At 43.6% G+C, this 24,339-nt stretch overlaps 1 protein-coding gene across 1 annotated transcript; it reads left to right on the forward strand.

Annotated features, from left to right (window-relative positions):
- Positions 1 to 768: 768 nt before the first annotated feature.
- On the forward strand, positions 769 to 22,489 carry PDGFRL (platelet derived growth factor receptor like). The gene is made up of 6 exons (XM_032187447.1): positions 769 to 842; positions 6,837 to 7,131; positions 14,436 to 14,587; positions 16,045 to 16,338; positions 16,656 to 16,795; positions 21,856 to 22,489. Exons 1-6 carry the CDS (start codon positions 788 to 790, stop codon positions 22,042 to 22,044), a joined length of 1,125 nt encoding a protein of 374 aa, XP_032043338.1. The 5' UTR covers positions 769 to 787; the 3' UTR covers positions 22,045 to 22,489.
- The last annotated feature ends 1,850 nt before the right edge of the window (positions 22,490 to 24,339 follow it).

Raw genomic sequence — 24,339 nt, forward strand, 5'->3', positions numbered from 1 at the left:
AAAAAAAACTGTTATATGTTTAAATCCTTTATTTTTTCCAGTGGTCTGGTGATGGGCAGAGTAGAAGTGTGTGTTTCATACTTGCTTCTAAGCACTCAAGAAGTCATCAAAACACAGCCTAACACCCTCTGATTTGGGCGTTTTGACTTAGGGTGCCAAACCAGAGCTGATGTTAGGTTTGACTTCCAGAGGGAGCGAGTAGTCCTTGGCATTCACCTTGCTCAACTTCCTGAAGCACCCTGCAGTGACCCCGCATGTAGAAGCCTCTATAGGCTGATAGCAACCACCAGTGCACAGCCACATCTGCCAAACGGTCACTGATGAGCTAATCAAGATAATTAGCTTCCACAGGTGCCTCTGCAGAGCAGATCATTACGTGCAGCAGCACTGAAAGCAGAGCCCTGCTTGGCCGCCCTCGACCAGAGGAGGCAGCTGGGGAAGCGGAGCTTTTTGGGGGCCCCCTCTGCCACCCTCTCCAGCCCTATGGGGAGCGGTGGAGAAGACAGAGCTGCGAAGTGCGCCACGTGAGCTGGGCACAAGGCAGACTCCTTCCTCGGGGGGGAGCCGAAGCAGGTGCCAGGCAGGCAGCAGAGCCCAGCAGACCGCCCGACGGGGTCAGGTCAGCGCTGCGCCCTCTTCCCGTGAGTCTCCCCGTGAGGGGCCGGCCCGGGGCAGCGGCCCGGGGCTCCCCGCCGCCGCCGGCTCCTCCCCGCGGGGCCCCCGCTGCCGGGCCGCCTCCATCGCCGCGCCCGCCCCGCCTCAGCCCAGCGCCCCGACCGCTCTCGCCATGCGGCTCTGGGTGCTCCTCAGCCTGCTGCTGCTGCAGGACGCGCTGCCGCACGGTGAGCCGCCGCCACCCCCCTCGTCCCCCTCGCACCTTGCCTCGGGCTCCCCTGGCTGCTGCCCCTGCACCCTGCCCCGCCGGGCGCCCCCCGCCCGCCGCCATGAGGGACCCCGCGGCGGGCCGGCCGCCATTTCGGGGAGCCCCCACAGCGAGCCGCGGGGCCGAAATGGGGCTGCTTCGTCCAGGGCGGAGATTTGGGGTGCGTGAAGGGGGGGTGTCGTCGGAAACACCAGCTGCCCCTCTGCTGCCTTGCTGTTTCAGCCAGCTCTCAGGTCCCTGCGCCTGTCCCGAGGAGGCTTAGTGCTGCGCGTGGCGCTCAATTTAAAAAATAATTATAATCAATGTCAGTTGTGAGGGAAAGAGTGACACTTCAGCCCCCGAGGCATGCCCCTGGACGTGGTTGCCACAAACCCGTCTCCCACCCCAGGCCCCTTTGAGGCATCCTTTGCCATGGAGCAGGCGTCGTGTCCCCGCATGGTGCTGGTGGAAGATTCTGGGTGCAAGCGGGTTGGTTCCTGCGTGGCAGGCATCAGTCCTCCTTTCTTTCTTTTTTCTTTTTTTTTTTTTTTTTGGAAGGACCGAACTTTGTTCTTGACTCAGTTTTATGTTGCGATGAACTCCTGGCAGGGGAAGGAGTTAGTTTTTGACTGGGGAAGAAAGCTCCTAATCAACTTCTCTGTTACTCATACTTGTGGGCTCTAGCCAGTGGTTTGTGCTTCTACTCTGAAAACATCAGTCATTGTGTGATCTGCTGGTGGAGAGGGCAGCTGAAGTAAAGATTGAAGCATTGTCCCCTCCTGCCGCCGTTTCCCATGGAAAAGATTTGGGAGTGAGGTCTGTCAGCATGGGGAGGCTGTGTGACAGTGAGGGTTTGTGGAGAAACCTGAGCCAGGCTCTGAGATGGATGGTGCAAGGAAAAGAGGCAGCTGCCACAAGTGGCCCAGGACATAAGGGGAAAAAATATAGTAAAAACATAAAAATTCTTCACCCTGAGAGCTGTTAAGCCCTGGAAGTAGTTATCCAGGGAGGTTGTAGAGTCTCCAGGCTGAGAGATTGTCAAAGTGCCCTGAGCAACTGGACTAGGGTAGGAAGGAGCTTCCAGATGTCCTTCCCAGCCTAATTTTTCTTATGACCGTGTGCGAAGGGATTGCAATCTGGGCAAGGAGCTGCTGTACCAGTGTGGTGTAGAAGATTTCTGCTTAAAGATGGGGTGTGTGGTTGTGTAGTACCACATCAAGAAAAATGTTCTCTATTTAAGAAACAGACAATAAAAATGCAGAACGAGAAATGAGTTGCAACTGAGGCAAAAGGTTTTCCAGGCTAACTTGCTTCTTAGTTCATCTACTTCATACTGAGGTTTGGGTGGGTGCTTCACACTGGTTCATCCAGGGGCTCATCTATGTGAGAAATAACCTGTCATATTTAATGATAGCTATTAATTTAAAGCCATAGGCATAATCTGATCGCTAAATAGCCTTCCTAACATAGCTTGTGTCAGTTTATGACCAGTGAAATATTTCTCTCCAGACTGCCCACGTGAATGTTGGTATGCCACTCCACGTTGTCTGTGCGAGTGCTGGTTTGCATGGTAACATTGCACTTGAAGTGCCACAAATAGAGGTTTGTCCAACCTGTTTTGTTCCATTAGCTGCAATCACAAAGACTCTACCCTCTCATCCTAATCCTAGGGCTTCAGGGTGATTCTCTATGGTAATGTACTGCTTGATTTATTATTTTCTCCAAGAAGTCACCCACGTTAATGTGATTTGAAAGGTCTCCAGTGCTGCCAAGATGTAGCAGGGACCTGCTGTGTGGAATGGGTACGTCAGGTGGGTGGTGCACACCGCTCTGTCCTTGTGGGAGACCTTGCTCGCTCTCTGCTTCTGAAGTTCTTAGTGGGCACTTGAAGGGACTCAGGGGCACTCTCCAGTTGTAGCCCATGCAGCTGTGAAACCAGTGGAGCATGCACGTGGATATAGGTGATGTCTCAGGTCAACACTGGATGCGTTTTACATTCTGTGACTAATACTCATTTGGGGATTTTTGTGTAACATCTATGAGAACAAGGGGGAGAGAAACAATAAAAGGTGCTGTGAAGCAGGAGGAAAAGTGCTGCGTAGCATATTTTTTGATGTATTGATGTGCTGTCTCCTGCTTGGACACGAAGGGTTAGCTGGGGAGCCTGAATGTACCGTTGCAGAGGAAATGAGTGCAGTGTGTCCTGGAACTGATATTTGGAGCAGATCAGAGGTAGACGTGATGTGTGTTCTCAATCAATATTTTTCAACTAAGCCTTTTCTTTTTAATTATAAATGCTGTCCCTTGATTTAAACAGTGGGGGCTCCGTGGATAAACCCAGTGAGAGGGTAGAGTACCCCAAACGTGGCATATTCACGTACCAGAGTAGATGGGCTGGTGGGGTTTGTTCCCTTCCCTGGGAAGGTCTTGCAGTTTGGGTAAGAGAGAGGAGGAATCAGTGCAGTGAGTTCTTTGCAGATAGATTTGGTAGCGTGTCCTCTTATCTGAGGTGACAGACCGTGCCAGTTAGTTACTGGGCACACAGACATTTCATCCAGCAATGACAGCGTGGGATTATGAGGTGCAGAAAGTGGTGGCTTCAGGCTTGTGTGGAAACTCACATCTTGGGGAGGTTCAGGAGAGAGGCAGAGCAAGGTTTTTTGTGTAAGAAGGTAAAATCTCTGTGATAGCTTTTCCTGAAATGCCCTGCTGTCATCTGCAGGAAAATACAAGGTGAGAAAGACAGAGCCCCACTGTGCAGTGGGCAGTAGGAGGAAAGTGTTTAGGCTCGCTGGGAGCTAGAGAAACATGTGGAACAGAGGGAGCCTGTGTGGAAAGGAAAAACTGCATCTGGAGGAAATTAAAACCAGGCTTCTGGCACTTGAAATTGAAGTGCTTTCATAGGCAAATCTTTAACAGTTTCCTAGCGGCAGAGTCTCGGGTGTGGGAGCGCACACGGTTTGGGGTGATGCGTTTCCTTGGGGTGATGCTGTAAGAGCGGCGTGTCCTCAAGCTAATGCAAGGCTTGGGGTTGGCAGATCATAATGGTGTAGTGGCAAAGAGGGGTCTGAACAAATGGTCTGATTTTAAATAGGGTTAAAAAAAAAAAAAAAGTGTGATGGAACCAAAGCTTGTGTGCTTACAGAGACAAGGCTGGGAAGTACAAGGGGGAACTGGAATGGGTGGCTTGAAAGGGGAATGCTCGTCTGGCCAGTCAGTGGGACCTTCTAACAGCAGGACTCAGTTTATACAGGAGCAGTGGAACAGGTTGCCCCAGAGGAACAGTGGCAGTATGTTCTGAAGAAAGCTGTAGTCTCAAATCTGGTGCCTGCTGAGCTCTGTCAGTAAAACAGCAGCTCTGTACAGAAAAAACAAGCCGGTGACTGACCACCCAGTGTACAACTGAGCTGCTGAGGAAAATCAGAGAGGCAACAAGGGTCGGAAAGAACAGCATCAGAGTTGCTTGGCCTTGTGCGAGCTGGATGGCACACAGCGGGGTGTGATGCCAAGTGTAATTGTGGAGATGCCACAGACAGTGACTTCTTAGAGCAGCTCCCCAGAGAATCCCAAGCAAAGTGGCAGTTCTTGATGTGATCCTGAGCAGTGCTCACAGCTGGATTCAGACGTTGCTTTAGAAGAGCCAGACTGTAGTTTTAGTATTCTTGCAGGAATAATAAAAGCCAAAGAAACCACTAATGTGTTTAAGTTGGAAAGGGGGAATTAAATAAAATGGGGAGGCTTATTAACTCACATATGAGTTAAATACAAAAACTAGAATAAGGCAGACAAAAAAAGTTTGAGAAACAACTTGCAAAAGGGATTAGAAGCCATCCATATTTTTATTTTTTTTTCTTGTAGTGTGCTGGGTTGGGACAGGAAGAGATGGCTATAAACCCTAACACTGGTAGGAACAGGCAATAAGAAAGAACATCTACAGAAACTAGAACGGTAAATCAAAAATCAGATTATTTTTATGTGTCCATGTTCACACACCTCTATGGAGGTGCTAAGGCTTCACTGGAAAATAGTGATGTTGTGGCCCCATCAGGGACTTTGGTACGTGCCATATCCTACAGGGCACTGTAATAGACAAAATCTTTATGGAGAGAATCGTTAGAAGACATCTTTCATTGCTATGATAAAGAACTAGCTTTGGAGCACATTGACAAAGCACGTGCTTTTCAGCAGATTTATAAACCTGCATCAGAAAAAAAAGCACCTAACAGTAAAGATTTGCAGAAGGCAAATTTTAAAAGGCTGGGTGGTGAAAATAAGACCTGAAATTTGGTGTTGGTAGCAAACACACAGCAAAAATGACCAACTTTGCACACACATTGATGGGTTGCAACTCAGGAATTATTGCTTAGAAGTTGCTTCTTTGGAAATTGATCTTGAAATTCTGTTTGATGATCCCAGAGAAAGTCAGCTCCTGATACCTTCAACCTGCCCCTGCAATGTATGTGACATGTCACTTACTAGGGTCCTGTGCTCAGAGTAGTTAGAAAATGGGTACAGAATAAAATTGGAAGAAAGGGGCCTCTTGGAATCACCCAGTCCAAGCCCCAGGGTGAGCAGGGCCACCTCAGGCTAGCTGTAGGTCCATGCCCAGTGGGGTTTTGAAGGTCTCCATAGCTGGAGGGAGGCTCCTCAACCACTCTGGGCAACCTTGAGCCTGTGGCTGACCACCCTCGCAGCAAATGGTGTGTTCTTGTTTCAGATCAGATTTCCCAGTTCTTCGTGGTGAGCTTGTTGCTTGGTTTGTACAGTAAGGTACCAGAGCACTTGTACGTGGAAAACCTGCACTCAGTGCAAGTTAGCTGTCAGGCACGCTTTGTGGATGTTGTGCAGTTTTCAGCTCATCTCACAAAAGATCCGTGCTTCCCACTTTCAGTTAAAGCGTGAATGTCTACGTTATTAATTAATTTATTTATTTCAAAGGCTGCTATCAACCTACAGGGGTGCTAAACTATGCAAATGCTGATGACTTACCTTGCTCTTTGCTGGGTGACTGCACGTGGGGAATGCGTGGCACGGCTAGGCAATGTCGAGCAGAGGTGGAGTGCTGCTGTTGTGCTGTTTTGGCGTGCCTTGCATAGGGGTGAGGCACTGAGCGGTGCAAGTCAAAGAAAGGGTCATCAAAAAGATCTTGAGGAGTTTGCAGAGGAATTTTGAAGCTCAAAAGCATTTTACACCTTTCCACCCAAGAAGTCAGCACAGTGAGCTTGATCCCATATGCATTTGAATCTGGGGGTTAGATTTTTTTGTTTGTTTGTTTGTTTTTTCTAAAAAGGATAATTTTGTGTTAGTCAGTTTGAGATACTTTTCCATTTCATTTGCTTAGTTTTTAAAGGCTGCTGAGCATCCCTATTGCCTCTAGCAGGTAATGAAATCTCCTACCATTTGCCTCTAAATGAGATTTCAGTTTCCACGATAAGTGGCCATAATAGAGAAGTGATGAATTGAATGCTGCCTTCAGGTGACTTTCCAGTTTTTCTTCACGTTTCTCTTACAGTAACCCGGCCTATTAAAAGGTTGTGCAGAACTGATAAATGTGTATAAAGAGATAAATATGTATAAAGACGGGGGGCTTGTGTAGCATTGCATACTAAAAGGCAGTGATAGGAGGTAGCAATGACAAAAGTAACAGGAGAGAAAAATGCTGTCTTTCTTTCCCGTACCATCTGAGAAGTTCACATGCCTTACATATTTGTCTGTTTATGTGACCTGTAAGTATAGATTTTCCACATGTTATTGAAAGCTTTCTCTTTTTTTCTTTTTTTTTTTTTCTTTCCAGGAAAATGAGTCATGTCAGAGACTTCAAAAACTTATGGAAATTAACTCTTAATCATATTTGTGAATCTTTTATAGGAAGATCAAAATATTCTCTGTGATAATTAAGGAGAATTGTTTTGCAAGAAGACTGTATAACCTGTTTCTAATCAATAATGTTGTCTTCTTTTCCTTATTTTACCAGTTATCGGACAGTATGCAAAAAATAAACATCCAAAAGAACCAGGGGAAAACAAAATCAGGCCTGTCAATAAAAAAGTAAAACCCAAAGGCCCCAAAATGAAGGAGAGAGAATCTGCTGACTCCTCTTCCAAGTCGCAGTCCATACTGATGCAGGTGATGGATAAAGGTCACTTCCAGAAACTAGCTGCCACTTTGAGCCTGTCCGCGGGACAAAGCATAGAACTGCGTTGCAAGGGGAGCAACGTTACTTGGAGCTATCCTTCGTACCTAGACACCTTCAAAGACTCCAGACTCAGGTAAGCTATTTTTCATTTTTTGGGGAAAAAGATGTGCTACCCAGTGGCTGCTTATGCCTGTAACAAAGGAGAAGCATCTTGCAGTCACGCCCAGTTCCTGCCCTGTGATGTGCACTGTGCAACAGTCTCGTAGCACGTGAACTGGATTTCCTTCAGATCAATCTAAAACAGAAGTTGTGGTCCAGGGGGACACCAGTGTGCTCCAGCCACTACCAAAGAACCACACTAGAGCTGATCTGAAGTAAAACTATCAAAATATGTGAGAGGGGATGTCAGGTACTCACTACCAGCTCTGGTGCTCCACAGATACCTGCTGCTCTTGGGCTGTGCTGGCTGCTAGCGTAGGTATCACCTGAGACACACACATTAATTTCCTGAAGAGGCTCAAACCCACATCTCTCAATTGGAAAAAAAAATAAAAATACATCAACCAGTGCTCTAAGGAGTGAGTGAGGGTAGACTTTACCTCTTCTGTCAAAGTTACCCTTGCATGCAGAGGGAATTGCAAGGTTAGTGGTGAGATGGAGTTTAACGCTGAGGATAGTCGCCTTGGGTTTAGGAAGGCTTTTTCTTTCATCTAGTGACAGCTTAATGGAAACCACATAAATAGTTGCGAGAGCAGGAAGAGGAGCTAAGGACTTCCTCCCTCTCTTTGCCCCAGCAGGTGAGTGTACTGTTGTTCTAAACAGCACTAAGACCTGTACTTTTGTTGGCCTTCTCAGTTCTTGAGCATAGCACATGATAGGGAAGTGTAGATTGAATGTACTAATTTCATTCTGTATTTGAAAGAGAAAGGGCGTAAAAAGGAGTTCAAGGGTGTCTTCCACTAACACTTCTTTGCCAAAAGAAGAGCCCGTTTGTTTTCACTGTTTTATGGAGATTTATGTTTAAGTGTTTATGAAAGACAAGTAGTCAGGAGACTGAGGAGCACTGTGAACAAGTCCCTAAACAATAGCCAGAAGGAGTATTTCTTGCATTATTAGGTAAGAGGAGCACAGAAGTATGAGCAAAGGTATCAAGCCCTACTGTCCTTTTTTTCCTAAATTAAGTAAAAGTTTGTGGGATCTTAAATAACCAAGGTTGTCTGAATCCCTGTGATCCATTTCCCTTCCTTACAGGCATGAAGCCGCCTTAAAATCACAGTCGGTTACCTTTTCAGATATACTCTTCTTTCTACTTCCCTTTTCAAAGAATAGGGTTGAAAATTGACAGCTGTACCCCGTGGTCTGTACCGTACCCTTATGAAATTCATGAGCTGATTCTTTTCTTGTGTGTATATTTACTTGTCCCCTTACAGCTTAGGAGTTCAAGAATAAATTGGCTGCATAAACTTCTTTATAGCTTGTATAAGACTTCTGGTGTAAGAAGTTACAGCAACAAGCCTATTTATGCTGAGGGCTTATCTCAGCAGTATCTCTCAAAAGATCTTGTGGCTGGTTTGAACAATTACTGTTTTTTCTTTTGCAATAAATGGTATTTTATTCAGAGGTATGCCACTAGGTGGCATATGTCAGCCGCAGTATGGGCCTGGCCTACTAGCACGCCAAAGCAGAATGTGCAAAATCATACCAAAAGGGAGAGGGTGTGTGGTCGTGGGTCTCACTTCTAAGTGTAGCTCACCCTTTGCGCATCCGCAAATAGGCTGCTTTCGTGGTTTGGACTGTGTGCATGGCCCTGTAGATAACGTGTACATGTTATCTGAGTATTAACATCTGGCACTGAAGAAGGCAAGGCAAGTATTCTCAGTTTTCAGAGAGGGATCTGAATGCTGCTTCATTATTTGTTTGACTGTGCTTCTCTTGTACTGTTTTAGTGATGCAAAAGGGGTAAAATACAAGAATTTGGGTGGTTTGGGAAAAAAAGATATGCGTTTCCTAGTTCTGTAATCTGCCATTTCGCAGTTTGAAGTAGTTTGGGATTCTGTTGCCTCAGCAGTTTACCTCTGTGTTCTCATTCAAGCCCACAGTATTTGTAATTTTGTAACAGTAAAACAAAAGTTAATAATGTCACCCAAAATAAATGCTATAAAACATTTTGGATGGATGGCTATATCTTGCCTAAGTATTTTATTTTAGGACTGTGTTAGGGTTCTATCTAAGGGTCTATATTGAAATATGAAGATCTTTGCTTTAGAAAAAATATTGAGAAGTAGATTACTGAAGCAGTAAGACTGATTTAGACTGAATTAACTATTTTAATTGTAAGCAGAAGACCCTATAACTAACTAGAGAAATTGAAGACACAGATTAATAGCACATTTCAGAGTCACAGAACAGTAAAAATCTATGGAGACATTGGCAACCAAATCTTGTGCATCACGTTTTTATCACGTCTTTGTTAATTATCTCAAGATCTTTGCTGTAGTGCTAACGGATGCACGCAAAACAGTCTTTGTAGAATGTGCCCTTTATGAAAAGCAAAATTTGTATTCCTTCATTTTAGAGAGCTTTGAATGAATGTAACTGAAAGTATCTTGAAGACCTCATCTAGTTAGCTTTCAAGAGGAGCTTAGATCTTCTTGGCATGCAGAAGTCCATGCAGTAAGCATCAACTATAAAAAGCAATTCTCTTAATTTTACAAATATTTTACACAGATTATTTTAAAACAAATTGCTAAATGTAGGGCAGAGGGGAGAAAATGAGGAAAACTGATTAACAAGTAACTTACAGCAAGCATGGTGTAACCCTGTAAATAGATTTATGTTCAATATATGTTTTTGTGCTTAAAGATGCAGTGTAAGAGGTGAGATATCCATTGCCAGTTAGTGAGGCGTGGAGAGGAGCCCAGCCCAATGAACTGTACCTTGGACTTCCATGCTGTCCTTGCAAAAGCACTGGGACAACTGGAGGTGGCAGCAGCAGGGGCAAAGTGGCTGGGGTCTGTGGAGGTACTGGAAAGTGAAAAGGAACAGGGGAGGAGAAGGAGAAGGTTGCTGGGGCCGGAGGACAGGAGAGGCAGTGGTGACAAGGTCTGTGCAATTGCTGGGGACTGACGACTGCCTTCTGTTTGCTCGATGGCACGTCCCTAAAGCAACGGATGCTCAGGCATCCAGTTCTTGCTTGTCTTTAAGTAACAAAAGGTACATAAAATTCAATTGATCTGGTGGGAGTACTCATGAATTTTAGGAAAATCATAAAGCCAAGAAGCATCTTGCATCTCCTGGGAGCTACTGACATCCTCAAACTCCAGCTGCTACTGGAAGGAAGCTTTGAGGACCCCTACCATCTATCAGAATTGCAACTGTGTGGGGCAAAAGAGACTTTTAGAGTTCAGGGTTGTGATGGGTCAACTAATTGGAGGGTTTGGTAGCAGCAGAGCTCTGGGGCAGAAGCTGGTGTTGAAGGTGCTGACCAAGGTCTGCTTCCTGTAGAGAAGAAGGAGATCTGGGACAGAGAGTGTGTTTTGGTTTGCGGCTACCAAAGTGTATGCATTTCCTAGGGGTGGTTACAAAAAGAGGTAGTGATAAAAGCCAGATGTTTTGCCTCCTTGCCATGCTTATCATGTTTTTATCTCACCCATATGGAAAGGAGAAGACAGCAGCCTGGAGGACAATATGAGTTTTCTTAGAAGGAAGAGGTTATATTTACAAAAGCCAGTTTTGTAATACTGATGGCTGTGGTTTCTTTGGTTTTAGAGGTATACTTTATGGCTTTGTAGATGAAGTATTTTTGCTTGGCAGTACCAGAGAGTCTGTGTTTTATAGGTCTGTAGCTGTTAACATATGCTAAAATTATCACATGGGGCTTGTGAGGGGAAGATGCTGAGTGAAAGGAGGACAACTCTGGCAGTCTCTTATCTTCAGCTGGAGGATGAATCCTCTCTTTCCACTGCTGTAACTGGAGGAAATACCAGCGCACACTGGAATGACAGACTTTGCTTTAGAGACCATAGCAGGCAATACAGCTCGGGGAAGAGAGCTAAAATTGCGTAGACTTTGCTGTTAAGTTAGGGGCACCCATCAGCTCACTTCAGGACTAGCTTATTATCTGCAGTGCTCTCTTACCCTATGCAGCATAAATACACTCTCCAGATAACTCTTTGTCGGAAATCGTGAGTGCTGGTGGAGTAATGTAGCCAAACTCCTGGCGTTAACAGTCAAAGATAGCACGGGCACCCCTGGAATGGCAGGGCTGGAATGCTGCTTCATAAAACGGTATGTAACCAGTTAATGACTGCAGGCTCACCCAGAAACCGGCCCTACAGTGTGTGAGAAGAATCAAAAACTGAGAGGGATGAAGGAAAAAGAAGGGCAAGTACCTTTTCGCTTTCTTCTGCTCCAGAGCAAAAAGGTGCTCTGGACAAAGGCTGACTTCACGTGGTCTGTGCTCTGCCTGACTTGGAGCAGGGGTCTCCCACGTCAAACCTAGCTGTATCTCTGAGATGAAAGTCTGTGATAAATAAACTTGGATGAAATGGAACTGCTCCAGTTGGGTCAGAGTTGGAGAAGCACCGTGTGCATGTTTGTATGTGGACAAGGAGCACTTTCCTAAGCCTTGAGGAAACCATGAATGTTTTACAGGACAAATCTAGGCTGCTTTAAATTGACACAGGCTCCTGCTGGCTTAGAGGGTTGTTGTCTGTGCTTACGTCTAGCTGCATGTCTTTTATTTCACTGTGCTCTGAAGTTTGAAAGCTAGGAGGCTTTTTTCTTGTGCTAAACGCTAAGGATGTTATGGCCCTCTCCTAGTGAGCCTGTGTTTGAGATAAGCTTTTCTGTGTCAGTATGAGTGCAAGCTGCTTGAGAGGAGGTTGCTAGATACTCTTAAGTGAGGCCATGTACACTATATTTTTATCATCCTTTATCTCTTTCTAGCTTCTAAACTTGGCATAGCTTTTCTAAGAAAGGTCTTTTGAACTTAAAATAACTAAAGCTTAATAAGGTGAATGTATGGAATAGGATTTTCAAGTAGTTTTTTTTCTTCTTTAAACAGCCTTGAAATGTTTCTATATACAAAATTTTTACTTTGTGATATGTAAAGCACAGTGGAGTTTTGGCTTTTGAGATGGATTTTTCATCATCTAAAATACTAATGAAATGAAAGCCCTCCTGGAAATATAGGTCAGTTGCTTAATTTGCCATTTATAATTCATTTTCTGTAGTCTGTTTTGTCTGCTTAACGTGGTCACATCACAAGTCTCAGCATTTCCACTCCTTCTGTTGCCAGATTTCGCTGCTGCATGTTTGTGGATGACTACATCACGAGGCTATTGCCATTGATTACTGGGTAGCTGATTCTCAGTTAAGCAAAACATGCTGCACAATAATTAATTTTGACCTTATTTTTTTTTTGTCTGTTGGGATTTTTGAGCTATAGTTCAGTGTCTGCATCAATGGCTGGAGGCTAAATGTTTTAGCATAGTGTTTTCTCTACAGTGTTGACAATTAGCACTGGTTACTTGCAAAACATTTTATGCCAACGTAGTTCTGTAGCCTGTGAAGTGGAGCTGTGGAATTAAATAAAAATAGAGACTAGGACGTGCTTTGGATTTCTCTTTTCTTCCTGTGTGTGATACAAAAAAGGGTTTCTTGTCCACTTAGGAATTTGTCAAAGCCTACCCAGAACCTGAAGATGATTTATAATGTAAGGCAGTGTATACATTACAAATGAAAATGCTGCTTTTCCATAATCACATGATTCCAAAAACGGGAATCAGACAAGGTCATACAGGACAAGTGAATTAGCAAGCAGGAAACACGATTTGCCTGTTTCCTTAGGCGGCCCTCAAAACTGCTCTGTGGTGCATGAGTGTGCTGACAGAGCCTGAAGGCTTCAGTGGAAAAGATAATTCTCAGCCCTGTTTGGGTTGTTTATTTGGCATGGTTTTAATTCCTGAGCTCCTGGCCTTGGCTGGAGGCTGAACATTGGGTTACGTGAGCCTTTGCTCATGCTTGCGGGTTGTAAGTGCAGTTTCCTAGCAGAACACCCAGGGAGCTGGAAATCTCAGGGCACGTGTGTGGCTGAAAGCAGCAGCCTCTCTGGTTAAATAAATGAACGTGAGCAGCCAGCGGGAGGCTGCCTGCAATCGGGGCATAAGTGAAGCAGAGCATCTAGCACAGGCAGCAGTGTCACGCATGTCTGCAGCAATGCTGCAGTGGCACAATAACAAGAAGTTTTAGAGAGGAATGTCTTCAAAGTGTGCTAATCCCCCAGATAAAGGATTCGGGAAGTCTTGCATCTGCCTTACAGGATAACCTCTGTGTAAATGAAATGGGGGGGTGGTAAGTAGAGAGAGAACCCACAGCTCAGTAAGAGCACAGGAGCTGTGGGGAATTGATGCAAGCTGTGTATTTGTCCAGACCCGGTTTGAAACACTGAAAAGGAGTTTGCTACCCAATGTCTAAAACTGAAAAAGTCTCTCCTGGCTTGATTACACCAGAAATGACCGTAGAATTCAGTGGCTTGCAAAGGAAAGCAGGAAACCTTCGTGTTTTAAATATGCTACCATATAAAGGCAAGTGGTAATTAAATAACATTTTTAAGGGTGAGAGCAGCAGTGAAATGCATCAGTACTGCCACGTGACTGTCCTGACAGGGTTCTCGGACAACTGGTACTGTTGGACCAGTGCTTTTGCAGTCCATCAGAAGGTAACATAGCAGGTGCTGCCAACTCTACTACCACCTGTCTGCAAGAAAGAGCCAGGAAAACAAACCTAAAAATAAAAAAGAACAAGATGAGATCGTGCCTACTGAATTTTGGAGTTAAGACCCTTAGAAACAGCCAGTATCTGTAGGTACAAACTAATTTACAAATTTCAATCCACCAAGAGATGTATTTGGGAAAACAGCAAGTGAAGTCCCAGGAATAATCACACAGGCGGGATTTCATGCAGCCACCTCATGGGACTGCCAGTATGGTTACTAGGCATGAGGTACCTTTCTGCATACTACTGAAGCAACGCTGCAGTTGAAGTAATTGGTATCAGGAGTGGAATGTAATGCATGGGGGTTGGCTTGGAGCATGAAAATACGGGATATATATAGACGAACTGAGACAACGTACAGACAAACATTGTTTATGGCAATCACAGCCCATTGTCAAAACAGAGGCTCTGGAACAAGTTCAGGAACGACCCAGACAAGATAAAAGCTTACAAATGCCCATGCATGCAGTCGAAATCAATAAAACTGCTTGTGTGCAGGCCTTTGCTGGAGCAAAAGGGGAAGTTGCAACATAGCTCTGAAGGAGAGACGGGGCTGTTGCAGAGCAGGAGAAAAATAATCAAAAGTAGAAGTGATCTGACAAAAATGTACAAGGAAACACAGCGGTGCTTGTCTGTGCCTTTTGTTTTTCTTCTCCGCAGTTTAAAGCAGCTTGACAGGTACGGTCAGCTGATCCTCACAAACTCCACTGCAGCAGACACAGGTGAATATAGCTGCTGGCTGCAGCAATGCAATGGTAACAAATGCAGGAAGGATGAGACTAAAACGGGTTCAACGTACATCTTTTTCACAGGTAATTAATTTGGGGATTATTAATATATTCATATAATATGTGGAAATAAAGATCGCTAGTAAGACAATAAGTCTGCTTCAGATTTTTACTGTCAAGATGTTTTTTTTTCCACAATTTTGGTCTATTTTTAGAAGATGTTAAGGAAGAAATTGCTGGTGAAGTTTGCAGACAATTACTCGCTTTGTGTAGTTTATGAGTCCACTTTTCCTATGAATTATGCTACGGTCATACATACATGTAAAATAATGCACAGTGCAATGAAATCAAATACCTTTGATAATATTGACACATGCTGAGGATCTTCTACAAGTTGAATCCAAAGACTGTTTAATTTTTGAAAATGTGTCTTGATAAAGAAAATAGTTGTGTGTAGAAGACTTCTTTTGTCATGACATTCAGGTCATTCTCTCCCACCCCCAACATATTTCCAGTTACCTGCATCAAATTCAAAACCTTGGCCTCCTTGATCTTGGCAAGGCCACAGTTTCTCCCAAGTGTTTATGTAGCATGCTGAGAAGCAAAACACTCTACATGTGTGTATTGTCCTGCAGAGCTTGAGGCTGACAGTAGCCTTAACATGGCATAGTAAATATCTGTGTGCAGTTTACTGCTACTTGGTGCAACAGAGTTGAAAACAAATGGTTAATTTGTTCTGCCAATGGAAAACTTTCTGAGTGGTAAAATAACCTTTGCTGTGTGATTAGAGCTAAAGCATTCTTGGCTAGCGAATATTCCAGGACAAATGCTAAGATAGGATTGTTTGTAATGGGTTTTGGAGCTAAATAAGACCATGAGACTGTACAGAAGCCATTTATCAGAAGTGTTTCATGTTCCAAGGATACATTCCTTCAGAAAGGCTGGAATAAACTTTTCAGTCAAGTTATTAGGTTAAATGCTCATGCTAGAAAGAGGACTTTCAGCTTTATAAGGAGGACGCCAAATATGGAAATACTCTTTAACTGCCAGTGTGAAAGCACTAAATATTTCAGCTACGTTGCAGAGCAGGAAATCAAACACTTTACCTAAAATCATATGTATAAAAAGGCTGTAGCTCCAAAAAATACCTCTTTCTAGTACTGCTTATCTTACCAGTGGTGGTGTTTCTTTTAATGTTTGTTACCCTTTAAAACTGGGTGAGTGAACAGCATTAGATACAGATGAGTATTTAGATATGCACTGAAAAGGAATTCTAAAGATTTTCCTAATCTAAAGAAATCTGACTACAAGACTGCAAAAAAGGCTATTTTGAATTTCTTTTTAATATAACGTTTTTAATGCAAGCTGTGTAAATACATAGTCTCAGATTAGAAAAGTGTTTTTTGTGTGTATGTATTTGAAGCAAAATGCTTTGGGTTCATTTTTAATGTTGCCTGTAGCGATTTCCTCATGCATTTTCTCTTTTTGCTGTTAAACCAAGATTTAAACGTTATTCTAACTATTTAAACTCTTTTGCTTAGATAAAGAGGAACTTTTTGTACCTACTCCCAGTTATTTTGAGATTGTCTACCTGAACCCAGATAAACCTGCAGTCATCCCATGCCGTGTTACTACTCCTTCAGCAAAAGTCACTCTACACAGGGAATTTCCAGCAGAAGAAATTGAAACTGATGGAACTAATATTATTTATGATGTTAAGAAGGGTTTTGTCTACCAGCACCCTACTTCTGATCACAAAGGTATCGTCTACTGCAAAGCAGAGTCACAGGGAGCACCTCAGATTTCCATCAAGTATCACCTACTCTATGTGGAAGGTAAGCTGGTGTTTCCTATATACTTACACTGACTCCTCATTCTTCTGCTGACACGGTTTAGAAAACAAGTTTTAAAAAATGAATTTGTAAGTTAAGTAATCACTGAATTTTGAAATCTTCATCAAAACTGTATCTGATAAAGCTTTGTACGTATAAATTCCAGCAATTTCCCAGTATAGGGTGGAAAGCTGCAGCTGTACATCACTTCCCTGTTGCATTAAGCAAACTGATTCACAGCTTGTGTCTTGAATATGTTTTATTGGTATGTTTCACTTCAGAAACCAATTTCCAGTTTCTCAATACTGTCTTTCTATAAGTCCCCAAGGGCCCACCCTCAACCACAATCATGGCGTCATCCAATAGAGCAGAAGTCAGAGATGGCATTCATGTAATCTGCACTGTTCTTGGGGAGCCAGATGTAGACGTGAACTTCAGCTGGCAGTACCCAGGGCAAGAGGTAAGAGGTGTCTGCCTTGGCTGAAATTTTTTTTTTCTTCATAAAGTCAATATTTTGAATGCCAGTTGCTGTCTAGATTTGGAATGAAGATTCTTTCCTATTGTGGTGACTGCCTCTTGCTAGCTCAGGCATGCTGGCAGGAGGAGGCAGCACATCCCTTTTGAACTTCAGCCCATCTTTCCCTGGGAGCCTAAAAGCAGCACAGAACTGAAGCTTGAGAGCTCTTACCCATGTTAGCAAAAATCAAGCTGAGCAAAGCTCACCCCTCCCTCAGGTTTCCATTCCAAAGACACTTGGCCTCTGGCAGCATTTACAAAGAAAAGCCTGGTCAAAGCCCAGCCAGCGTCAGGAAGCTGTTCTAGGGCAGTTCACAAAGCCTTTCTGATGCCTCTGCTTTTGATATCCTATCCATTTCCGTGGCTTGGGCACATGAATCATCAAAACCCAGAATCTTTAAACTGAATTGCTGCTCAGATCCAGAAGCACAGACAGCTGCTTCTGCCCAGAGTCACCTCTACTGCTGTTTATCCTAAGCAGGCTAGGAGCAAGAGAGGGACTGCTGGAAGATGCAAACCTTCCCCAGAGGAAAGGGGTCCTGTAGGACCCGAGGGATTGTATTCCACTTGCCTGCCTTCCCGGTGCTGTGATGTCAAAGGATGATGCAGAACTCACTAATGAGGCCTCAGCATCAGCACTGGTGTCCCTGAGCCAGCATGAAATTAAGTTGTCTGACGGTAGAGTTCATTGTTTAAGTGAGTGACCAGGGTTCAATGCTTACTGGGCTTGAGGAAAAATTCAAAGCTGACGCCCTAGAAATTTGCTGTAGCCAGTAAGGTAGAGACTGTAACACCCTCTCTGCCATCTAAGGAGTGCGCCTTTTCAGGGGAAAATACTTGATGAGAGAGCAAATGAGCACCAAAGGGATTTAAAAGGTTCGTGATGGTTCTGGGCATGTGGAACCAGATTTCTGGTTCTTGCTTAGGTGGCAGGTTTTTTATGTTTGGTTGTTTGTTTGTTATCCATGGGGATTCTTTTTTTTTTTTTTTCTTTTTTCTGGTAAATATTGTAAAATTTCATGCTGAGACTCTCAATCTGAGGGTTCGTGAGTAACTACCAGCTTACCCTCCCTGTCCTTTTCTTTAAATGAGGGCAGCCACAGCTTGCGTTTGGTGAGATGCTTGGTACTGAGCGTGGATTAGGTGATCTGGGGAGTGAGCACTAGGTGGAGCGTGGGAAGAGTTTGGCAGAAGAATTCATGTTTCCAGAGTCTATTTGAAGTTAGGAAGGAAAGGGGCAGGTGTCTAAATGGCTAGAGAAGCTTGCAGCTGTTGGTGGAGTAAGAAGTAATATGGAAGGGAAAAGTGAAGTGTCTTCAGCTCCGGGGAACTGATGAACGCTAGGGGTTTGTTTGTTTGTTTGTTGTTTTTTTAGTTAAACACTCCAGTGTCTTCCTCTAAGCTTAGCCCTTAGCATTACATTGAGATATAGGAATAAGTTGCAGTGTCTCTGTCCTTCAAAAGGGAAGATTTATCTCTGGCAATCTTCGTAGCAATTCACTCTCTTGGGCAGGGAAGAGAAGAAATACCCCCGTTGACCACATTAGCTTTGTTGACTGATTGATACATATTTTTGTCGTTGTTAACTTCCCCTACCATCTGTATGTTGGACTGTAGTAACTGCCTGTACAAACCCCAGTTTTACATCTTCTGTAATCCACAGTACTCACTAAATACAAGCAATTGAAGGAACTCAATTCTGGACTCAGGCTGGCCTTCCAAAACCCCGTGTCTTGTTAGTGTCTGCCCCTTGCTGCTTTTGCACTTTCAGAGTAGAATGGGTGGCCAGGCATGGCTGCTGGCTGTTGTTGGCCCAGTGGTCCCACAGAACCTGATGCGGAGCTGGCACATGCACTGCAGTTTTGCCTTTCTAGCCCTGATTGAACATAAACAGCTAAGCATGCAAATTACCTCCCTTATTTGCTGTAGAAACTGCGCCTGCAGTCCAGGGCAAATGCTATCAGCAGAAGACTACACCCTCTGACTGTACCCACCTGCTGAGAGAGACAGACTTTGGCCTGTGGCTTGCATCTGCTCTACAGCCTCGAGAGGGCTCATGTGCTAATCCACAGGCAAAAACAGTCTCAGCTCCAGCTGTGCCTGGGGAAAGGGAGGGAAGAGTCTTGTTTGGGTTTCAGCCCCAGCAAACTAAATGCCAGAGTAGCAGCAGTATATGCGTCTTGCAGACTTCGTCACTTCCACTCCCCTCTAATTTTAAACTTTAGTTAAGAAGCGAGTCCCTACAGTAACTCATCGGGTGGGGGTGGAGGGAGCAGAAAGGGAAATATCAATGATGCTGCTCTGATGCACCTCCTTTAGTGCAAGAAAAATGAGCTACTGGGTCCTTCTGTTCCCTGCTGCTGCTTTCAGTGCAGGGATGTCAGTGCTATCTTTTTTTTCCCTGCCACCCCACTCAGCACCTGGACAGCCACCTACCACTTCGTCTGCTGAGACTTTTAGCTAGTGCATCCTATTGGCAGGACCCTCACCTCATCGCTGTAGATACTACCTCGCCCTCCCACTTTCTTCCCCCTCAGATACTTTTTCCCTTGCCACTCCCTGACAATTGCATTTGCTCATTCACCTGCTGCGAATGCATACTGATCCACTCCTTAATATGCTTCCCTGAAACTATCTTCAAAGCAGAAGGCAATTAGTTTGAGGAAAAACTGGGATAGTGGAAGCCCAGCCAGGCAAATAGTATCTGCCTTACGTGGCATTTACCTTCACTTTTAATACAGTCAGGGAAGCTTCACTTGCTGTACCTAAAACCTAACATAGTAACGCTTGAATTTAAGTGTGCAGTACTACTTGAAGGCAGTACTTGATTTTTCAAGCTGGGAACAGGAGGCTAGTGCTCTGCTAAGCAGAGCTTTGCTTGATTCCTTCTAAAGAGTTAAGAATGTCTAGAAGACCTTACCATTTTATTCTATTTATTTATTTATTTAAAGTCATTGCCAGCTGTAAAAATGTGCCGCTGACTAGGCACAGCCTGCCTGCGCTAACCCATCCCTAAGCTTCAACAAGACTGGCACCTTTTCCTGTACTGGTCATTTTGCAAGTTCAGGATTGTAGCTTTGGCTCTAGATAAGTGTTTAACTTGCTCTTTCTCTGTTATTAATTAGCTTAAGCCTTAGAGCATTCATGTTGATAAATGGTTTATCTGTTTGTTTCATTAAGAGGAGATGGTTTCCAAGCAGAAACCTCTTTTTCTTGTCGCTTTTATCCACAGTATTACTGTGATACAAGCCAATGAAACTTTCATAAGTGACTTGGATGCAGGACTTGATAGTATGCTGAGTGAGTTTGTGGTGACACTAAATCGGGAGGAGCATTTCACTCCCTTGAGAATAGGGAGTGAAATTGCCTTGCGGAGAGATCCCAACAAATTAGAGAGCTGAGCAATCACCAACAGGTTGAAGGTTAACAAGAGCAAGTGGTGGATTCCACACCTGGGAAAGGGCACCCCTGGATATAGATATGGGTGGGAGATGAGAGGCTGGAGAGCAGCTCTGTGGAAGGGGATCTGGAGATTTTGTTCACCAGCGAGTTGAACGCGAGCCAGGAGGGGCAACCGCACCCTGGGGTGCATCAGGCCCAGCACTGCCAGCCGGGCAAGGGAAGGGATTGTCCTGCTCTGCTCTGCGGTGGGCAGCCTCGCATTGAGTATGGTATGCACCACAATATAAGGACATAAAGCTATGAGAGTGTCTAAAAGAGGGCTATGAAGATATTGTATTGTCTAAGGAGCAAGATGTATGAGGATCGGTTGAGGCCCCTTGGTTTGCTCAGCCCCGAGCAGAGCAGGCTGAGGGGAGGCCTGATGGTGGCCTGCAGCTCCCTCACGAGGGGAGCAGAGGGGCAGGCGCTGAGCTCTGCTCTCTGGGGACAGCGACAGGACCCAAGGGAACGGCATGGAGCTGGGACAGGGGAGGGTCAGGCTGGGGGTTAGGGAAAGGTTCTGCACCCAGAGGGTGGTTGGGCACTGGGACAGGTTCCCCAGGGCCGTGGGCATGGCACTGAGCCTGCTGGAGTTGAAGAAGCATTTGGACAATGCTAACAGACACATGGTCTGATTTTTAGGTGGTCCTGTGTGGGGTCAGGAGTTGGACTCAATGGTCCTTGTGGGTCCCTTCCAACTCAGGCTATTCTAGGGTGAAGCTAGCTGGCTAGCATGATGGGGGTTGAAAGGAAAGAGACGGCTTTAGTGTCTCCTTGGATTGGTTGCTCTTACCTTGTCCTTTGCAAGTGTATGAGGTATGAAAGAGTGTGGTAAGACAAACAGTCTATAAAGATTCACTTATAGAAGATGCAAAAATCCTGTTCTAAATAGAAGAAAAAATATTTTAAAAGTATCTTTGTAAGTATCTTTGTTTATATTTTTGGCTTTGAAGTTAGTTGTATACAAATATTTCGGTGAGCAGAGCTCAAGGACTAATTTAGCAGCACCTCTTGAGTTCCTGTTTGCTTGTCGGTTATCTCATGCAGCGTTTCCGAACCTCGAGGAGGAGGCATTAGTTTACAAAACAGCATTTAAAGCTACTTACTCATTGTGCTAAAAGAGAATTAGGTGAATCTTAGTCAGCTAACTCATGCCACTGCTGCCTTCCCTTCCAGGATGTGCCAAATGGCTGAAAATAAGCCCACACAGCCATCTCAAACTGCTCCCCTTCCCCAGCCTGCCTCCCCTCTCTGAGTGAGTACACGAACTCAACCTAACAAGCGGACCCCAGCACCTAGTGAGCTCAGTCATACACTTAAGGCAGAGCTTTGGCAACCTATAACCTACTGAGCCACCAGTCTAAAGCTGTCTCTTCCACTTTAAGTGCAAGTTCTCTGCATTGTGTTGTCTTTATTTGGTGTAACTCACTGGTGTGTCAATACTTAACACAGGAGTCTTCACTATGACTTTCAGAGGTAGACTTGTACTGACTGCTTGCTTCAGAATTTGATAGAGTCACTAAATACACTTTTTTTTTTTTTTTTTTTTTTTCTTTTAAACAGTCTGAGAGGCCTGTGATTATCCAAAACTTCTGGAGGCTAATAAACAGAGGAACTGGACATACCACAAGAATCTCTAAGAGCGTTCTTGTTATTGAAGATTTTGAAGCCAGGGATGCTGGAAACTACATTTGTATAGCTCAGAACCTACAAGGAGAAACAACTGTGGCCACTGAAGTGGAACTGAACTGATAGGAAAGGCTTCTGGACCTGTAATGAACTGTATGTTATTTTATATTTTACCCAGTTAGTTTTTTATTAATGTTTAAACGAAAGCTTTCTCTATCACTTTATTTTCATATGTCCATACATTCCATTTTCACTGGCTTGACAGGCCAAACATCTGGCAGTAGTCAACTGTGAGTTAAAAATACTATGAAATATTAAACTTTAAGCCTGAACATGCACAGGGCTTATAATGTTTAGGAATAGGTGCTCTTGAGCTTTGCATATGGTCTTTTTCTCAAACTTTTACAAGATTAACCTGCCGTATGGCTTGTGCCTTTTTCCTCCATGAAAACCAAGAGGATATAAAAACTCAACCAGTGCAGGCATCTCTTTTTTTCTGGTGCTGTGCAATTTCTAAAGTTTAGAATACTGTACATGTTTAAAAAAAAAATCATATAGAACTAGCCAATAACAATGTTTATTTTGTAAGAATAATTAAAATAATTAACAGTATAAAACAGTAAACATGTGTACATGTGTGTGTTCATTTTCTATATGTATAAGGATACAAACTACAATATTCTTAGTCCTGGGGAAGACTAGTAATAAATATTTAAGTACTAGAGGGTGTCTCCAGAGACTTGTAAGTGGTTGGATTCATTAGATGTTTTTTGCTCATGTTGTTGCATTCTTACAACTTACTATGTAGTTTGTTTACAGTTCATTCCTCAATAGATGTAATAATGTAGAATTGTTTTTGTTTGCTAAAAGTAAAATTTGCATTTATTTATATGGTATCATTTACAGAAGAAAAAAATAACATGATTAGAATAATGTTCAATTATACAGCAGATCTCTTCTCAGGTTAAGTTTAATTTGACTGCATTAATTTACTTCGGAGGAAAGGAAAGATGTGTGATTTACACAGAACAGCATCAGGATAAATAATCAACTGCTTCTCTCACCATGAACTTAGTTCCCACTGCAAGGAAAGAGCCTTTCCAGAGAAAAGGTAAGACCTTGATCCCAATGTTGTTGGATGCTTCAGCAAAGGTTATTTTTCTGCTAGGGCTTGACCAAAGAAATCCATGTAAGCTAGAACTTCTGATACAAAACTAATCAATTAGTTTAGGTACAATTGTGTGGCCAAAAAGAAAATAAAAATCCTATTGCAGGCCATTTTATTTACAAGGCATGTGAAAAACAGTTTATTCTGAGCATATGAGGAACCAAACCAGGGACCTTGCCCCTGCTTACACACTTAAATATGTCTCAGGCTGCATTTGACTAGAATTCCTAAAGCTTTCATTTGGTGCTGGCTTGAAATAATCCCTTAGCTTCAGATAATTGAGACCTTTGAGCAAATGTATATAGTACTGTTTGGAGTGGTGATAGCTGGTAAGTACAACTAGTGTAAAGAAGGGCAGCTTATCTGTGATGTCATTAATCTGATTATTACCGTAACTAATTAAAGCATTGATCAGGCTTGCTGAAAGTTGTTTCTTCATAGCGCAGGAACCTAAACCAACGTAACTGATATGATAAATGTCAGTGAAAGACTGGCATGGCTATGCAAGTCTCAGGAAATAGGCTTCACAGAGAACATGCCCTAGATGCCTAGGATATAGTTGGCCTCTGGAAATAAGGTAGCTACAAAAAAAGTCCATGTAGCAAGCAGTAGGACCAATTTAGACTGTGTAAGAAGTAGTTCTTTGATAACTGTCTTTCTTAGTGCCTTTAGAAGAGATCAAGAACATGCATTTTTACCACAAATGATTAAATAGGTATTATATAATTTTAGAGTAATACCCAAATGAGGACTTTGTACCCCCCTCTCTTTTTCTTCCCTAGGCAAGCCTTTAATCTGACCATAGTAACTTTTATAATCCCTGAGCTTCTGGATCAGGCTGTGTAATGTTTTCATTCCTTTTTAACACTGTCTTTTATCAGAAAAGTAAAATGCTTTGAACTACAGGATCTGTGCCAGCACCTTAAACTTCAAACTGCTTTTGAGCCTTCAGATGGACAATTCATTTCCTTTAAAATATTTAGTGAGTGGGAGATATTGAACAAGTCTGAACAGGTGACACTACTATGTCGCTTCATGTGGTAGCATCATTTTCTTGGTGACAGTTTGGCAGGAAAGAAAATGATGAAGTAAAGCCATTGCTGCATTACTGCATGAGTAGTGTCGGTGTAGGTTTAATAGTTACACATACTGACCACATACAGGTCTCAGACCTGATAACTACAGAAGCAGGACCTTTAAGGAAGAACTTGGTGGGTTTTCTTCTTTGCTGCAAACATTAAAATAATCCT

This window comes from Aythya fuligula, chromosome 4 (assembly GCF_009819795.1).
Source record: "Aythya fuligula isolate bAytFul2 chromosome 4, bAytFul2.pri, whole genome shotgun sequence".
Lineage (NCBI taxonomy): Eukaryota > Metazoa > Chordata > Aves > Anseriformes > Anatidae > Aythya > Aythya fuligula.

What these genes read in the sequence shown, in the direction of transcription:
- PDGFRL (XM_032187447.1), top strand. Translation starts at nt 788, where the DNA reads ATGCGGCTCTGGGTGCTCCTCAGCCTGCTGCTGCTGCAGGACGCGCTG. An exon ending in GCAGGACGCGCTGCCGCACG is followed by an intron (nt 843 to 6,836) that starts GTGAGCCGCCGC and finishes TTATTTTACCAG; the next exon opens with TTATCGGACAGTATGCAAAA. An exon ending in TCACCTACTCTATGTGGAAG is followed by an intron (nt 16,339 to 16,655) that starts GTAAGCTGGTGT and finishes TCTTTCTATAAG; the next exon opens with TCCCCAAGGGCCCACCCTCA.